Here is a 13,600-nt window from a genome sequence, read left to right on the forward strand (position 1 = left end):
CACTACCCACAACTCCCTGGTTCTGTTTTCTGAGAAAAGGGATAATCCCTTTAAGTGACAGATCCTCATACTCTTTATGATAGCTATCATGTCTGTTCAAAACCTTCTCTTCACCAGAGTAAAGATTCCCAGTTTGTTTATTCCCCTTATAAAGCACTGGGTTTCCAGTTCTCTTACTATTCTGCTTCCCTTTTATAGACATTCTTTAACTTGTCAGAATTTTTCTTAAACTATTCCCTCATTGGGCACAGTCCTCTTGTCTTTCCAGGATAGAGAACAGTGGATGTCTCACCTCACAGAGTCTGTGATTCTGCGCATATCGGTCAAGCCCATATCTAGTAGCTCCAACTGAGCTTCTGTAGGGGAGGCTCTTGTCTGAGGGCCAGACTAGCTACGAGCGCAGAGGGTTGTTATCGGGAAGGTCATACGGGGATCGGTGTTTTGTCCATAGTATCCCTTGGTCAAAAGTAGGTGAGGAAGCCCCCCAGTCTGTTGGCTAATGCCCCTGAAGTGGACCTATGGAAGAACACGAGTCAGAATTGCCCAGATCGTGTGAGTATGAATAGACTGTCATGTTTCTTCCAAATCAGTGAAATCACAGAACCATCAAGTCAATGCTAAGTTCAGTTGGATCTCTAAAGTTAAAGACTATAAGTGCCCCTTCTACATTGTGGTACCCTAGGGCAAAGGACAAGGGTTCACTTTAGTTACAGCCCAAGGGATGGCTGCAGAAAAGACACTGGGCTTGCTTAACCAATAGATTTCAGGGAGACATATGCAACAATTCCCAGAAGGCAATCCCAAGCTCATCTCTTCCCTGGTGCACCAAGGAAACATGTGGTGTTTACCTCCATGGGCAAAATGTTCCTGGTGGCAAGCCCACTGTGAAAGGGTTGTTTTGCACTGAGGTTCTACAGACCAGATGGTAGATTAAGGAATTCAGATCAAATTAAGCTGATAAATATTTAAGTCCCTCCTCCACATAAAATACCACTCTTGGGCTTATTTGAAGAAAATAGAGAAAGAGAAGATTAACGAATTGGGCTTACAACTTAAAAGGCTAGAAAAAGACCAAATTATAAACCCCCAACCAAAAATTAAACTTGAAATACAAAAATTAAAAGGAGAAATCAATAATATTGAAAGTAAAAAAAAACTATTGAATTAATAAATAAAACCAAGAGTTGGTTTTATGAAAAAGCCAATAAAATAGATAAACCTTTGGTAAATTTGATCAAAAAAAAGAAAGAGGAAAATCAAATTGATAGTCTTACAAATGAAAAGGGGGATCTTTCCACAAATGAAGAGGAAATTAGAGAAATAATAAGGAGTTACTTTGCCCAAGTTTATGCCAATAAATTTGATAATTTAAGTGAAATGGATGACTTCCTCCAAAAATATAGGCTCCCTAGATTAACAGAGGAGGAGATAAATTGCTTAAATAGTCCCATTTCAGAAAAAGAAATAGAACAAGCTATTAATCAACTCCCCAGGAAAAAAATCCCCAGGGCCGGATGGATTCACATGTGAATTCTACCAAACATTTAAAGAACAATTAGCCCCAATGTTATATAAATTATTTGAAAAAATAGGGGATGAAGGAGTCCAACCAAACTCCTTTTATGACACAGACATGGTACTGATACCTAAACCAGGTAGATCGAAAACTGAGAAAGAAAATTATAGACCAATCTCCTTAATGAATATAGATGCTAAAATCTTAAATAAGATATTAGCAAAAAGACTTCAGAAAATCATCTCCAAGATAATACACTATGATCAAGTAGGATTTATTCCAGGAATGCAGGGCTGGTTTAATATTAGGAAAACTATTAATATAATTGACCATATTAATAATCAAATTAATAAGAACCATATGATCATCTCAATAGATGCAGAAAAAGCATTTGACAAAATCCAACATCCATTCCTACTTAAAACTCTTGAGAGTATAGGAATAAATGGACTATTCCTTAGAATAATCAGGAGCATATATTTAAGACCTTCAGTAAGCATAATATGCAATAGAAATAAACTGCAACCTTTCCCAGTAAGATCAGGAGTGAAACAAGGTTGCCCACTATCACCATTACTATTCAATATAGTACTAGAAACGCTAGCCTCGGCAATAAGAGCCGAGAAAGAGATTCAAGGAATTAGAGTAGGAAATGAGGAAATCAAACTATCACTCTTTGCAGATAACATGAGAGAACCCCAAAGACTCTGCTAAAAAGCTACTAGAAATAATTCAAAATTTCAGCAAAGTGGCAGGATACAAAATAAATCCACATAAATCCTCGGCATTTTTATATATCACTAACAAAATGCAACAGCAAGAGATATAAAGAGAAATTCCATTCCAAACAAATGTTGAGAGTATAAAGTATTTGGGAATCCATCTACCAAAGAAAATTCAGGAATTATATGAGAAAAATTACAAAACACTTGCCACAAAAATAAAATCAGATTTAAATAATTGGAAAGACATTCAGTGCTCTTGGATAGGCCGAGCGAATATAATAAAGATGACAATACTCCCCAAACTAATCTATTTATTTAGTGCTATACCAATCAGACTCCCAAGAAACTATTTCAACGACCTAGAAAAAATAACAACAAAATTCATATGGAAGAATAAAAGGTCGAGAATTGCAAGGGAACTAATGAAAAAAAACTCAGAGGAAGGTGGTCTAAGTGTACCTGATCTAAAGCTATATTATATAACAGCAGTCACCAAAACCATTTGGTATTGGCTAAGAAATAGACCGGTAGATCAGTGGAACAGATTAGATACAAAGGACAAAAAAGGATACATATATAACAACCTAATCTTTGACAAACCCAAAGATACCAACATTAGGGATAAAAATTCATTATTTGGAAAAAACTGTTGGGAAAACTGGAAATTAGTATGGCAGAAATTAGATATGGATCCACACTTAACACCATATACCAAGATAAGATCAAAATGGGTCCATGATTTAGGCATAAAGAGGGAGATAATAAATAGATTAGAGGAACAGAGGATAATCTACCTCTCAGACTTGTGGAGGAGGAAGGAATTTATGACCAGAGGAGAACTAGAGATCATTATTGATCACAAAATAGAAGATTTTGATTACATCAAACTAAAAAGTTTCTGTACAAATAATACTAATGCAAACAAGATTAGAAGGGAAGTAACAAATTGGGAAAATATTTTTAAAAACAAAGGTTCTGACAAAGGTCTCATTTCCAAAATATATAGAGAAGTGACCCTAATTTATAAGAAACCGAACCTCCATCATCTCCTAATTCTCCACCATCTCCTCCTCTACCTCCTCCTCCTCCTCCTCCTCCACCATCTCCTCCACCACCACCTCATCCTTCTCCAATATATGTATACATTGGAGACGCACTCCCCTCCTAGTTTGTGTCAAGGTGTGCACAAGCAAGATAAGGAAGAGGAGGAGGAGATGGTGGAAGAGAAGGAGAAGGAGGAGGTGGTGGTACCCAAACAAATAAAAAGAAAATAGAAAAGCATCTATTTGTGCTATATAGATAGAGATAGATAGATAGATATAGATATGTATATATATATGTATATAGCATATATATGTGTGTGTATAATATATGTGTGTGTATATTATATTATATTATATATTACACATACACACACACACACACACACACACACACACACACACACTCACCACCGTTCTGTTATGGTGGCAGAGCATTGGAATGGAGGAACGGCCCCTGAGTTGGGCAGCTCCAGTCGTGCTCCGTGCCTGGGTTGAAAGGGCACAAGGGGACAAACAGATTTGGGAAACCCTGGGAAAGGCTTCCGTGAGCCGGCGCCCAGCAGAGTGAGCACAAACAGAGCTTTGTGCACAGTCACAGCGATGGGGTCCAAAGACCAATTCTGAGCCGGGCGGAGATGCAGGCCCATTCCCAAGGACTCCGGCTGAAAGACCCTCTAGAGAAAAACCAAACCAAACGAAACGAAACCAAAAAACGAAAAACAAAACCAAACAACAATAAAACCCGAAGGAGAACGGATGAGAATCAGGCAGACTTTTAAAAAACACGTTTCTTTGTCTTGGCTTGGCTTGGGTTGGGGGGGGGGGGGGTTGGGAATTCTTTAAAAACACATTCATGCGGATGCATGAATGAAATGTTGCCCCTAAGACCCTGTGAGCTCCGTGCTCCGGCTGAGGGCCTTCCAGCGAGTGTAGAAGGGGAGGACGTGCTCGATGGCCACCCCCGCCTTGTGCGCAGCCTCGAAGGCCGAGCTCAGGGGAGGGGACAAGGGCCCGGCCCCCGCCAGGTCCAGAGCCGTGAGGACGGTCACCATCCCCCTGGCGCTGTCCGCCTCCTCCCCGACGGCGCGCAGCAGCTCCCCGTAGCCGCGGAGGATGCTGTGGAGGTTCCAGGCAGCCGCGTTTTCTCCTCCTATCTTGGGCCACCTCCACTTGCCCCGCACTTGCACCTGGCACCGAAAGCGCCCGTTCCTTTGCTTCAGCTGCTCTTCCAAGAACCGCAGGGCGAACCGGGCCGGGGCCTCCTTCTTCCTCCGGTCCAACTCGTCGATCACGATCCTGGGGACTATGAGCACGAACCTCCCACTCTGGGCCATCTCCCGCACGAGGGGCAGGTGCTGCCACAGAGCCACGGCGTCTGGGATGAGGTAAGGGGAAAGGGCCGTCTGAATGCGGAGCAGCCGCAGGGCCGTCTCCATGGACTGCACTTGTCTCTGCAGCTGGGCCGGACCTTCCCGGGCCGGGGGCGGCGCCCCTTTCTCCCGAGCCTCCCCCGAAGGAGGAACCGTCCAGAGAAAGAGGCCCAGCTTCGGATCGAACACGACGAGACTGTCAGGCAGGTGGGCAGCGAAGTGGCCAAACGTGCGCAGGACGCAGGCGCGCAGAGCCACGTCTTCCCTGGAAAAAGTGGGAAACACGTCGAGGTCAAAGTTTAAGCTCGCGTGGGCAGCCTGGAAGGGGAGGAGGGAGCGCAGGATGGTGTCCTCCAGGAGGGGCATAGAGATGGGGGGGCTGGGCCGCTCAAAGTGGGGGAGCAGCTCGCGGAGCCGGGGGGGCAGCCCGAGGTGGGGGTTTCCGAGCTCCTGGGCGCTGGGCAGCAGGTTGAGCAGCAGCAGCAGGTCCCTCCAGAGGCCCGGCCACGCGCGCATGCTGAGGTTGCTGAGGGCCGGCTCGGTGAGCAGCCACTGCAGGACGACCCGGAGAGCCGGGAGCAGCCCTTCTGCGCACAGAATGTCCAGCCGCTCTTGCAAAGCCTGGGAGTTGGGCAGGGTCCACCTGCTGTAAATGGCGCTTTCCTCCGAGGCTCTCTCCTCTTCTCCTTTTTCTGAGGCTACTTCGCTGAAGCTGCTGTCCGAGTCGGGGAGCGAACAGAAAGAAACGTCCCCCCAATCTTCGCCGTCGTCTAAGACATGGTAGGAGTCCCCGGGGGAGTCCCGGCTCCCGTCCGGCTCCCAGACTTCCATGGACTCGCTGTCCTCCCAGGAATCTTCAGGGCAGGAAGGTGGAATGGAGAAACGCGGCTCCTGATCGCTCTCTGGGAACTCGCCGACGAAAACCGAGACGGAGTGGGGAGCGGGAAACTCTGGTCCCGGTTCTCCCTCTTCCAGCCAAGGCTTCTCAGGCTCCTGCGTTTCGTCCCTCCCTGGCGCCACCCGGCTGTGCAGCGCCGCCCGGATGTTGCCGCCCACCAGACGCACGATATGAGAGAAGAAAACCAGGCTGAAGGAGATGGCCGTGTGGCTCAGTTCCGAGCCGGCTCTCTTCAAGTTCTCCAGAGTCAAGAGGCAGAGGATGACCATTTGGAAGACCAGTTGATTTGGCAAGAGCGAGGAGCCATGCCCCTGCTCCGCCCCCGCTCTCCTGGCCCAGCCTTGCCCGGCTTGGATCGACAGGTGGGAGAGACACAGCTGAAAGTCCTCCAGGACCCTCGCGCACAGCCTCTCCAGCGCCGGGTGTCTTCTGCCTTGGGGCGTCAGGAGGCTCTGGAGATACATAAAGCTGACCAGCAGCCTTCTCACATCTTCCCGCGCCTGGTGCTCTGGACCTAGTTTCCCCAGCGGAACACTCGGGAGCTGTCTGTATTCCTCCTGAATCTTCAGATAGATCTGCTCCAGACCCAGGAAGGCTGCAGCGTGGGGGACTTTGGAATGGATGCAACACTGATAAAAACACGTGGCCTCGACGTAAGAAAATTTAGCTCCGGACAGAGTTGCCAGGTGCACGAAGGGCAAGCCCAGGTCGGGTATGAGCGACAGAGCTCGGTAGTAGTAGAGCTTAGCTTGCTCCTCTCCCTCGGAGGCCGTGAACTCCCTCAGATAGTGGTACAAGTCTCCAATCCGAAGCAGACAAAGATGGCAGAACTTCCTGGCCCAGTCCATCTCTTCTGCGGAGGGAGAGCCCGCCCTCCTCGCTTGGCTCCCAGGCTGGCTGGAAGGCCAGTAGATGTAGTTTTCCAATTGCAGCTCGAACTGTGCTTGCATAGAAAAGAAAAGGCAATGATAGACATGAATTCCATTTTTGAGGTGCTCCCGGTAAGCACCTTCTGGGCCCCAAGCGTCCATAAGGGCTCCCCTGGTCTTCCGGAGGGTTTGCAGATCGTAGTACACTTTCCTCCACAGCAGCTCTTCCGCGACCATCCCATAATATCGTGGGCTCAGCAGGATGAGGCAAACGGCAGATTGTTCCAGTTGGCTCCTCAGGGCCGCATTCTGGGGCTGGAAAACTTCTTGGTGGGCCGTCTCCCTCGCGAGGAGGGCGTCCAGCTGCTGTGCTGATCCCACCATCTTCAGGAGAAGTCCTTTGGTTTGGTTGAGTTCCATAGTTCCAGATCGCTCTTCACGCGTCGCTTTGGTAACTGGCTCAGTGAGCTCCAAGTCCGCTCTCCCCAGAAAATCAGGGATCTCCTCAGGGAAAGAAAGGGAGACCGAGAGAACCCGTCCCTCCCCTAATCGGCGCAGTGAAAATCAAGAACACTTTTCCCAAAAAATCACGAAAGGGAGACCGAGAGAACTATCTCGTCACTTACCTAGTGCAGTGAAATCCAAGTCCACTCTTCCTAGAAAATCACGAATCTCTTCAGGGAGAGAACCAGTCCGTCACCAGTGCAGTGAAGGAATGACAAGCCCCAGGCAGAACCTGCTTTATATACTCCTCCTCCACCACTTCCTCCTCCTCCTCCTCCTCCTCCTCCTCCTCCTCCTCCTCCTCCTCCTCCTCCTCCTCCTCCTCCTCCTCCTCCTCCTCCTCCTCCTCCTCCTCCTCCTTTTTCAAAATTGACCCTAGCAAAACTTTTTCCCCCTTCCTTCCCCCACCTCCTCCCCTTGTAGTCCAAAAACATGTTAAATATGTTAAAATACATGTTAAATCCAATATATATACAATTATCGTGCTTGTGAAGACTAGGAGACCCACTCCGGGCCTGTATCCCAAAGAAATAAAAAGCAAAATAGAAAAACATCTATTTGTGCAAAATATATCTACAACCGTTCTGTAAAGCATTGGAGTGGAGGCATCGCCCCTCAAGTGGGCAGCTCCAGTTGTGCTCCGTGACTGGGTTGAAAGAATTCTAAAAGGGGACAAACAGATTTAAGAAAACCCTCGGAAAGACTTCAATGAAATGAGGCAAAGCAGAGTGAGCAGAAACAGAACTTTGGCCACAGTCACAGCGATTTGGTCCAATGATCCAGTCTGAACAAATTGTCTCAGCAGTGCGGAGATGCAGGACGATTCCAAAGGAGTCTGCATGAAAGATGCTATCCCCTCTAGAGGAACAGCCAAACCAAACCCAAAAACAAAAGGAAAATGAAGGAGAATCAGGCAGACTTTTAAAAAACTCTGCCTTTTTTCAACTCAGACTTTTTAAAAACTCATTTCTTTCTCTGGGGTTGGGGTGGGAGGAGGGGAAGCAGGTACTTAAGGAAGTGCTCAGTCCCGGAAAGTCCCTGAAGATGTAAACTCTTGGCACAGTTTTCAGAGTGCCCCTTGAAGGCGTGTTCCTAGTCCCAAAACACTGTTTAGAAAAAAACAAAACAAAACAAAACAAAACAAAACAACCTTTATTGTCACCACTAAAAAGAAAAAAAAAAAAAAGATCATTTTCATTTTTTTATTTGTTTATTTTTGGATTGATATAGACTTGGTAATAGTATTGCTGATCAAAGGGTTTGCGGTTTTACAGCTTTTTGGGCACAGCGCCAAAGTAATCCCCCAGACTGGTGCGAACAATATACACCTTCCAGGACTTTGCCCCAGGTGCTTTGCTCCGAGCACATAAAGCTGGGTTCTGCCTGCCGGCCACTCATTCCTTCCCTGCACCAGTTAGATGAGGGACGGGTTCTCTCCGTCTCTCTTCTGTTCAATTAAATTCAACTCAATTCTGTAAATATTTATGAAGAGCTGGAATGTCCTGGTCCTGAATTGGTCAGGCAAGCCCATGTCTTCTGAGTCCCAGCCTTCCCTATGCTTCTGCACACATCCCCCAGATGTGCTATTCAATGCAAGGAAATGCAAAAAGCCAGAGAACCTGGATTCCAGTCCTGGTCTATTAGTGCCTAGCTCTGTACCCCTGGACAAGCTGCCTCTTTCTTTCCTCCTCCTCCTCCTCCTCCTCCTCCTCCTCCTCCTCCTCCTCCTCCTCCTCCTCCTCCTCCTCCTCCTCCTCCTCCTCCTCCTCCTCCTCCTCCTCCTCCTCCTCCTCCTCCTCCTCCTCCTCCTCCTCCTCCTCCTCCTTCTCTCTCTCTCTCTCTCTCTCTCTCTCTCTCTCTCTCTCTCTCTCTCTCTCTCTCTCTCTCTCTCTCTCTCAAAAGCAAATATTCTCTTCTTTAATTTTTTGTACCACATTTATCTGTGAGATGTTGTCCCCCAGTAGAATGTAAGTCCCTTGGGGCCAGACACTAGATGATTATCCTTGCTGATTTTCAGATGGAAAGCACTTTAGATGCCATTGAACCCATCCTTCACTTTACAGGTAAAGAAAAATGAAGCAGAAGAAATAACAGAAGGGACTTATCAGTGTCTGAGTCCGAATTTCAGTTTATGTCTTTTGGATGTCTAGACAATCCACCATTATTTCAATTCACCGTGGCTTCTGGAACACTGGTTGATTTTTGTCTAACGTAGTAACGTGAGAAGTGTTGTTGGATTGAATCAAATGAGAACCTAGGGAAGGGTGTTAGAATTGGACCAGAGTCCAGTAGGATGTGATCATTCTACTCACAGAAGCTGGCCCTTTGCCTGGCTCTTTCTTTGTCTTGTTAAAAATTTTCGAGACCCACCTCTACCATGAAGTTTTCTTGGATGTCCCTAATTGGGAGTGCTTTCTCTTTCCTCACATTTTCGGGAGACTCTTTTATCTACATTTCTCCTTTGTTTCTCCTATCACATTTGCTCTTATGACCCTTTTAAATAATCAGTTCGACAATTTTTAGTAATATAATAATATAATCTTTATATAATGACCCTTTAAAAAAATCTTCACTAGACTCTGGTTCATGGAGTTACAAGAATGTCTGGTACATAGTAGGCGATAAATACTTGGTTTTGAATGAGTTAATTGATCTGGTCAAATTTCATTTTAAAGAGAAGGCAAATAAGGGTCAAAGAGGAGACCTCCGCAGTATTATCTTGGGAACCTTTCATCTTTGGGACATTCACTTCCAAGCACCCCATGGTGCAAAATAGTTGTTCGTTAAAATTGAGTTTTTCATCAATTGGGAATGACTAAACAAACATGATTGTAATGGAACATTATTGTGCTGTAAGAAATGATAAGCAGGATGATTTCAGAAAAAAAAAACCTGAAAAGATTTATGTGAACTGATACAGAGTGAACAGAAGCACAAGAACATTGTGCACAGTAACAGCCACAGAGTTTGATGAAGAATTGTGAACGACTTAATTATTCTCAGTAATACAATGATCCGAGACAATCCCAAAGCATTCACGATGAAGATACCGTCCACCGCCAGAGAAAGAACTGATATCGATTGAATTCATAAAACCTGCTGTTTTTCACTTTCTTTATTTCCTTTTTTGTCAAGTCTTCTTGTTTTACATAATTGCTCTTGTATCTGATTGTTTACCATCTGGGTGGGGGGAAGTAAGTAGGGGAAGGAGGCAGGGATAGAATTTAGAACTCAAAACTTGAGTTTAAATAAAATAAAATAAATAAAATATAATTTTACATTTATATTATATGTACATAATATAAGTATACACACTATTAATAAAATAAAATAAAAATAATTAAAATGTTTTAAAATTGCAAAAAGTAATTGTATTTCTTCACTTCCATCCCAGGAACATGGTGGTTTGGAAGCCAGATTCTGGATGGGAAGAAGGCATACAAATGTTCCAGAAAATGGGCAATAGGGGAACACCGGATGAAACATGGGGGATTCCTTGGGGGTGAATGTGGAGCGTAAGAAGAATACAAGTCCTCCCTGGAGCGCCAACCTTGGAGTCACAGAATCCCAATTCTGTCACCTCTCACTTGTGTGACCCCTGGCAGATTGTGTCACTTTCTCGGGCACTCAGTTCCCTTGAGGGGGTTGGAATAGTGGCAAATTAATTTCTCAAGTACTACAGCCTCCCCCCACCAAAAAAAAAACCCTCTTAGTAAGATCTAAGGTGAATAATTTAATGTTCCTGGACTTATTTCCTCGTCTAAGCTTTCTTCCAGCTCCAGGCCTCTGATCCTATGATCCCTCTCCTCTAAAGGTAGAACAAGGATGGGACACAAGGTTGGGAAGGAAATTCCCATTTCTAATGACAGTGTCTGGATCCCCATAGGGATGAAGAGACACATTAATAGAACATCAGACTGGCCCATGAGAGCATAAATGCTTGTTAAATTACTGACTGATTAATAAATGAACTTTAGCGGGCATATGTACAATTTCTCCCACAGTTCGGGGTACATTGGACAGAGCTCTGCTCTTGGATTCAAGACCAGTTTACTGCAGTCAATAGTTTCCTTCGGATTGGACAAGTCACTTCCCCCCTTTCTCCTCAATTTCTTCATCTGTAAAGAGAATGAAATGGTGAACCACTCCAAGATCTTAGCCAAGAAAGCACCAAATGCGATCACCAAGAGTTGGACACATTTTAATTGACTGAAGATCACCACCACAAAGCTGTCTACTAAGAAATAGTTAGGGAGACCCATAGCCACCTAAGATGATTATTGACTCTAGCATGGAGGGCCTGTGATCTCAGCAAAATGTCTGACTACATGACCAATGACCCTCCCTCCTTTATGGATTATAAGATCCATGAGGCAGGGTCTGGCTTTGCCTTTGTATCTCCCCCATGTCTTAGCAGAGAGTCTTAGTGAGACTTCATCAGTTAGGATTAGAGTTAGCTTTGTGGAATGAAGGCATGAAGAGCCCCCTCTCTGGGCTTACCCTCTTGATTCCAGCTGGACCAGCCATATGGGAGTCCAAGGGCAAATGACTATTTCTTTCCCTTAATATTCGAGGCAATCGAGGTTTAGTGCTTTTAATACTATTGTTCATAAGTAACCCACAAGCATTTAACTAGTGTTTCTATTAAGCTCTGGTGATATAAGTACAGAGAAAGGTAATGAGCTCCCATCGGTGTATCGCTCAATATCATATAACCAGTTCATATCCCTCTAATAATAATTAACACCAATCGGATTTTACAAAGAAATATTTACTGAGAAAACAGAGCAAGGTCCGAAGTAGAACATCTTCCCAAACCGAGAGGTTCACATCATCCCTACACTCCCACTGAGTTCTAGAAAAACTTGACTCAGCCTGAAAATGGTTGTTTAAAAAATCGTCACCTAATTTTGTGCTTCTTTATGGAATCCCCTAACGTTCACTTCTGGAGATGACATAACTGTGGACAAGGTGAATTGCTCTCTTGCTTCTGTGGGATGGGTCTTTGATGGGTTGAGTCAAGTAGGTCACTCCTTGGGGCTGTCCTTGGGGAGTCCTCCCTGGTTCCTGGCTGCTGATGTGAGCTGTGATAGCTTGATGGATCACGCCATCTCACCAGGCACCTGGGTGCTGTCATCTCAGTATATTCATTCCCAGCAATCATTTCTTCTCAAAAGCCATCAGAGAAGAGAGAGAGAGAGAGGAGACAGAGACAGAGACAGAGAGACAGAGACAGAGACAGACAGACAGACAGACAAAAAGGCAGAGAAAGAGAAAGGAGACAGAGAAAGAGATAGCGAGACATAGAGAGAGAAGGAACATTTGCTGTGTGCCTAGCACACCCTAAGCCCTAGGGTTAGAAAAATAAGAAAACAAAATGGTACTTCTCTGGAACAAACCTACAAAGACTGGAGGGGAGCAGGAGAACAAGGGGCCTGTGGAGAGAGGCTTGAGGGTCCCAGTAGCCCGGTGGGGAGGTGGGTCAGAGGGTGGACAGCATGACTGGGGAGTTGCCACTACTCATTGGTCATTGTGCACAGTGACCCTCCATTGTGTGCAATGTCCCCGGCTGAGGGAACACATCCCTGCAGCATCCAAAAATCTCAGCTCCCCAGATCACAGTTGTTCAGAATTCCTCCCTGAAGGAATTGGAGAGGATTCCCTGGCCATCTAGTCTACCTCCTCCCTGACCGACAAACCCTTACAGAATATTCCCAACAAGGGATCATCCAAGGTCTTCTGGGAAACATCCAGGAAGGGGGACCCCGCCTTCCACTCTGGAACAGCTCTCCCCTCTGAGAAGTTCCTTCCCACACCCGGCCTCCTAGGGCCTCTTTGTAACTTCTCTTCATCACTCCTGGGGCCAAGCAGAGCAAGATTAAACTGACTTCTATTCCTCAAAGGCTGTTCCATTATCCACCTTCCATCCCCTAGAACCTAGAATTTTAGGTTCTAAAGTTCTCTTCTAGCTCTGACATTCTATGTTCTAAGTTTTCCTCTAGTTCTGACATTCTATGTTCTAAATTCCACCCCCAGCTCTGATCTTTATTCTATGTTCTAAATAATTCTGACATTCTACATTCTGAGCTCTGTCCCAGATCTGGACTTCTCTGTTTTAAGCACCCACACACATAGCTCTTACACTATGTTCCAAGGTTCTTTTCAGCTCTAAATTGTTCTAAAATATTCTCATGCTCTTGTTCTAAGATTCATCCAAGATCTAAGGTTCTAGGATTCTCTTTCCCAAGAGAGAGCAGATAAGTATTTATGGACATTAGCATTATCAGCACTTTGATGGAAATAAAGGAAGCTGGAACACCTCAGGGTCCCTGTGCCAATGAATGGTTATTCTTGCTGTCCAAGGTAGGACTTTGGTCCTTCATCATCTCAAGTCAATGAGAACCTCTCATAGCATCCAATGCACTTTTATTTTTCTTTCAAACCTCCTTTGATTCCCTTCCCCTGGAGGGTCTTTAGTAAGAATAGCCATTGGGCTATTCCTGAACAACCTTAGCTGCCATTAGAGTGGCTCAGTGGAAATGGCTGAGGACCCATTCTTAAGCTTATGGGGACTTCACAATGGATAGAAGGACAAGAGCAGTAGACCCAAGGCTGGTTCTAGGTACATCATAATTGTCTGAGCTGATGATTGGGATGGCTAAAGAATGTATGACA

At 45.3% G+C, this 13,600-nt stretch overlaps 1 protein-coding gene across 1 annotated transcript; it reads right to left on the reverse strand.

The window, feature by feature from the left end:
* Positions 1-4,165: 4,165 nt before the first annotated feature.
* LOC141552544 (nonsense-mediated mRNA decay factor SMG5-like) lies at positions 4,166-6,841 on the reverse strand. Its single transcript, XM_074284673.1, has one exon. It carries the CDS (start codon positions 6,839-6,841, stop codon positions 4,166-4,168), a length of 2,676 nt encoding a protein of 891 aa, XP_074140774.1.
* Positions 6,842-13,600: the final 6,759 nt, after the last annotated feature.

This window comes from Sminthopsis crassicaudata, chromosome 2, assembly GCF_048593235.1.
Source record: "Sminthopsis crassicaudata isolate SCR6 chromosome 2, ASM4859323v1, whole genome shotgun sequence".
NCBI classification, from domain to species: Eukaryota; Metazoa; Chordata; class Mammalia; order Dasyuromorphia; family Dasyuridae; genus Sminthopsis; species Sminthopsis crassicaudata.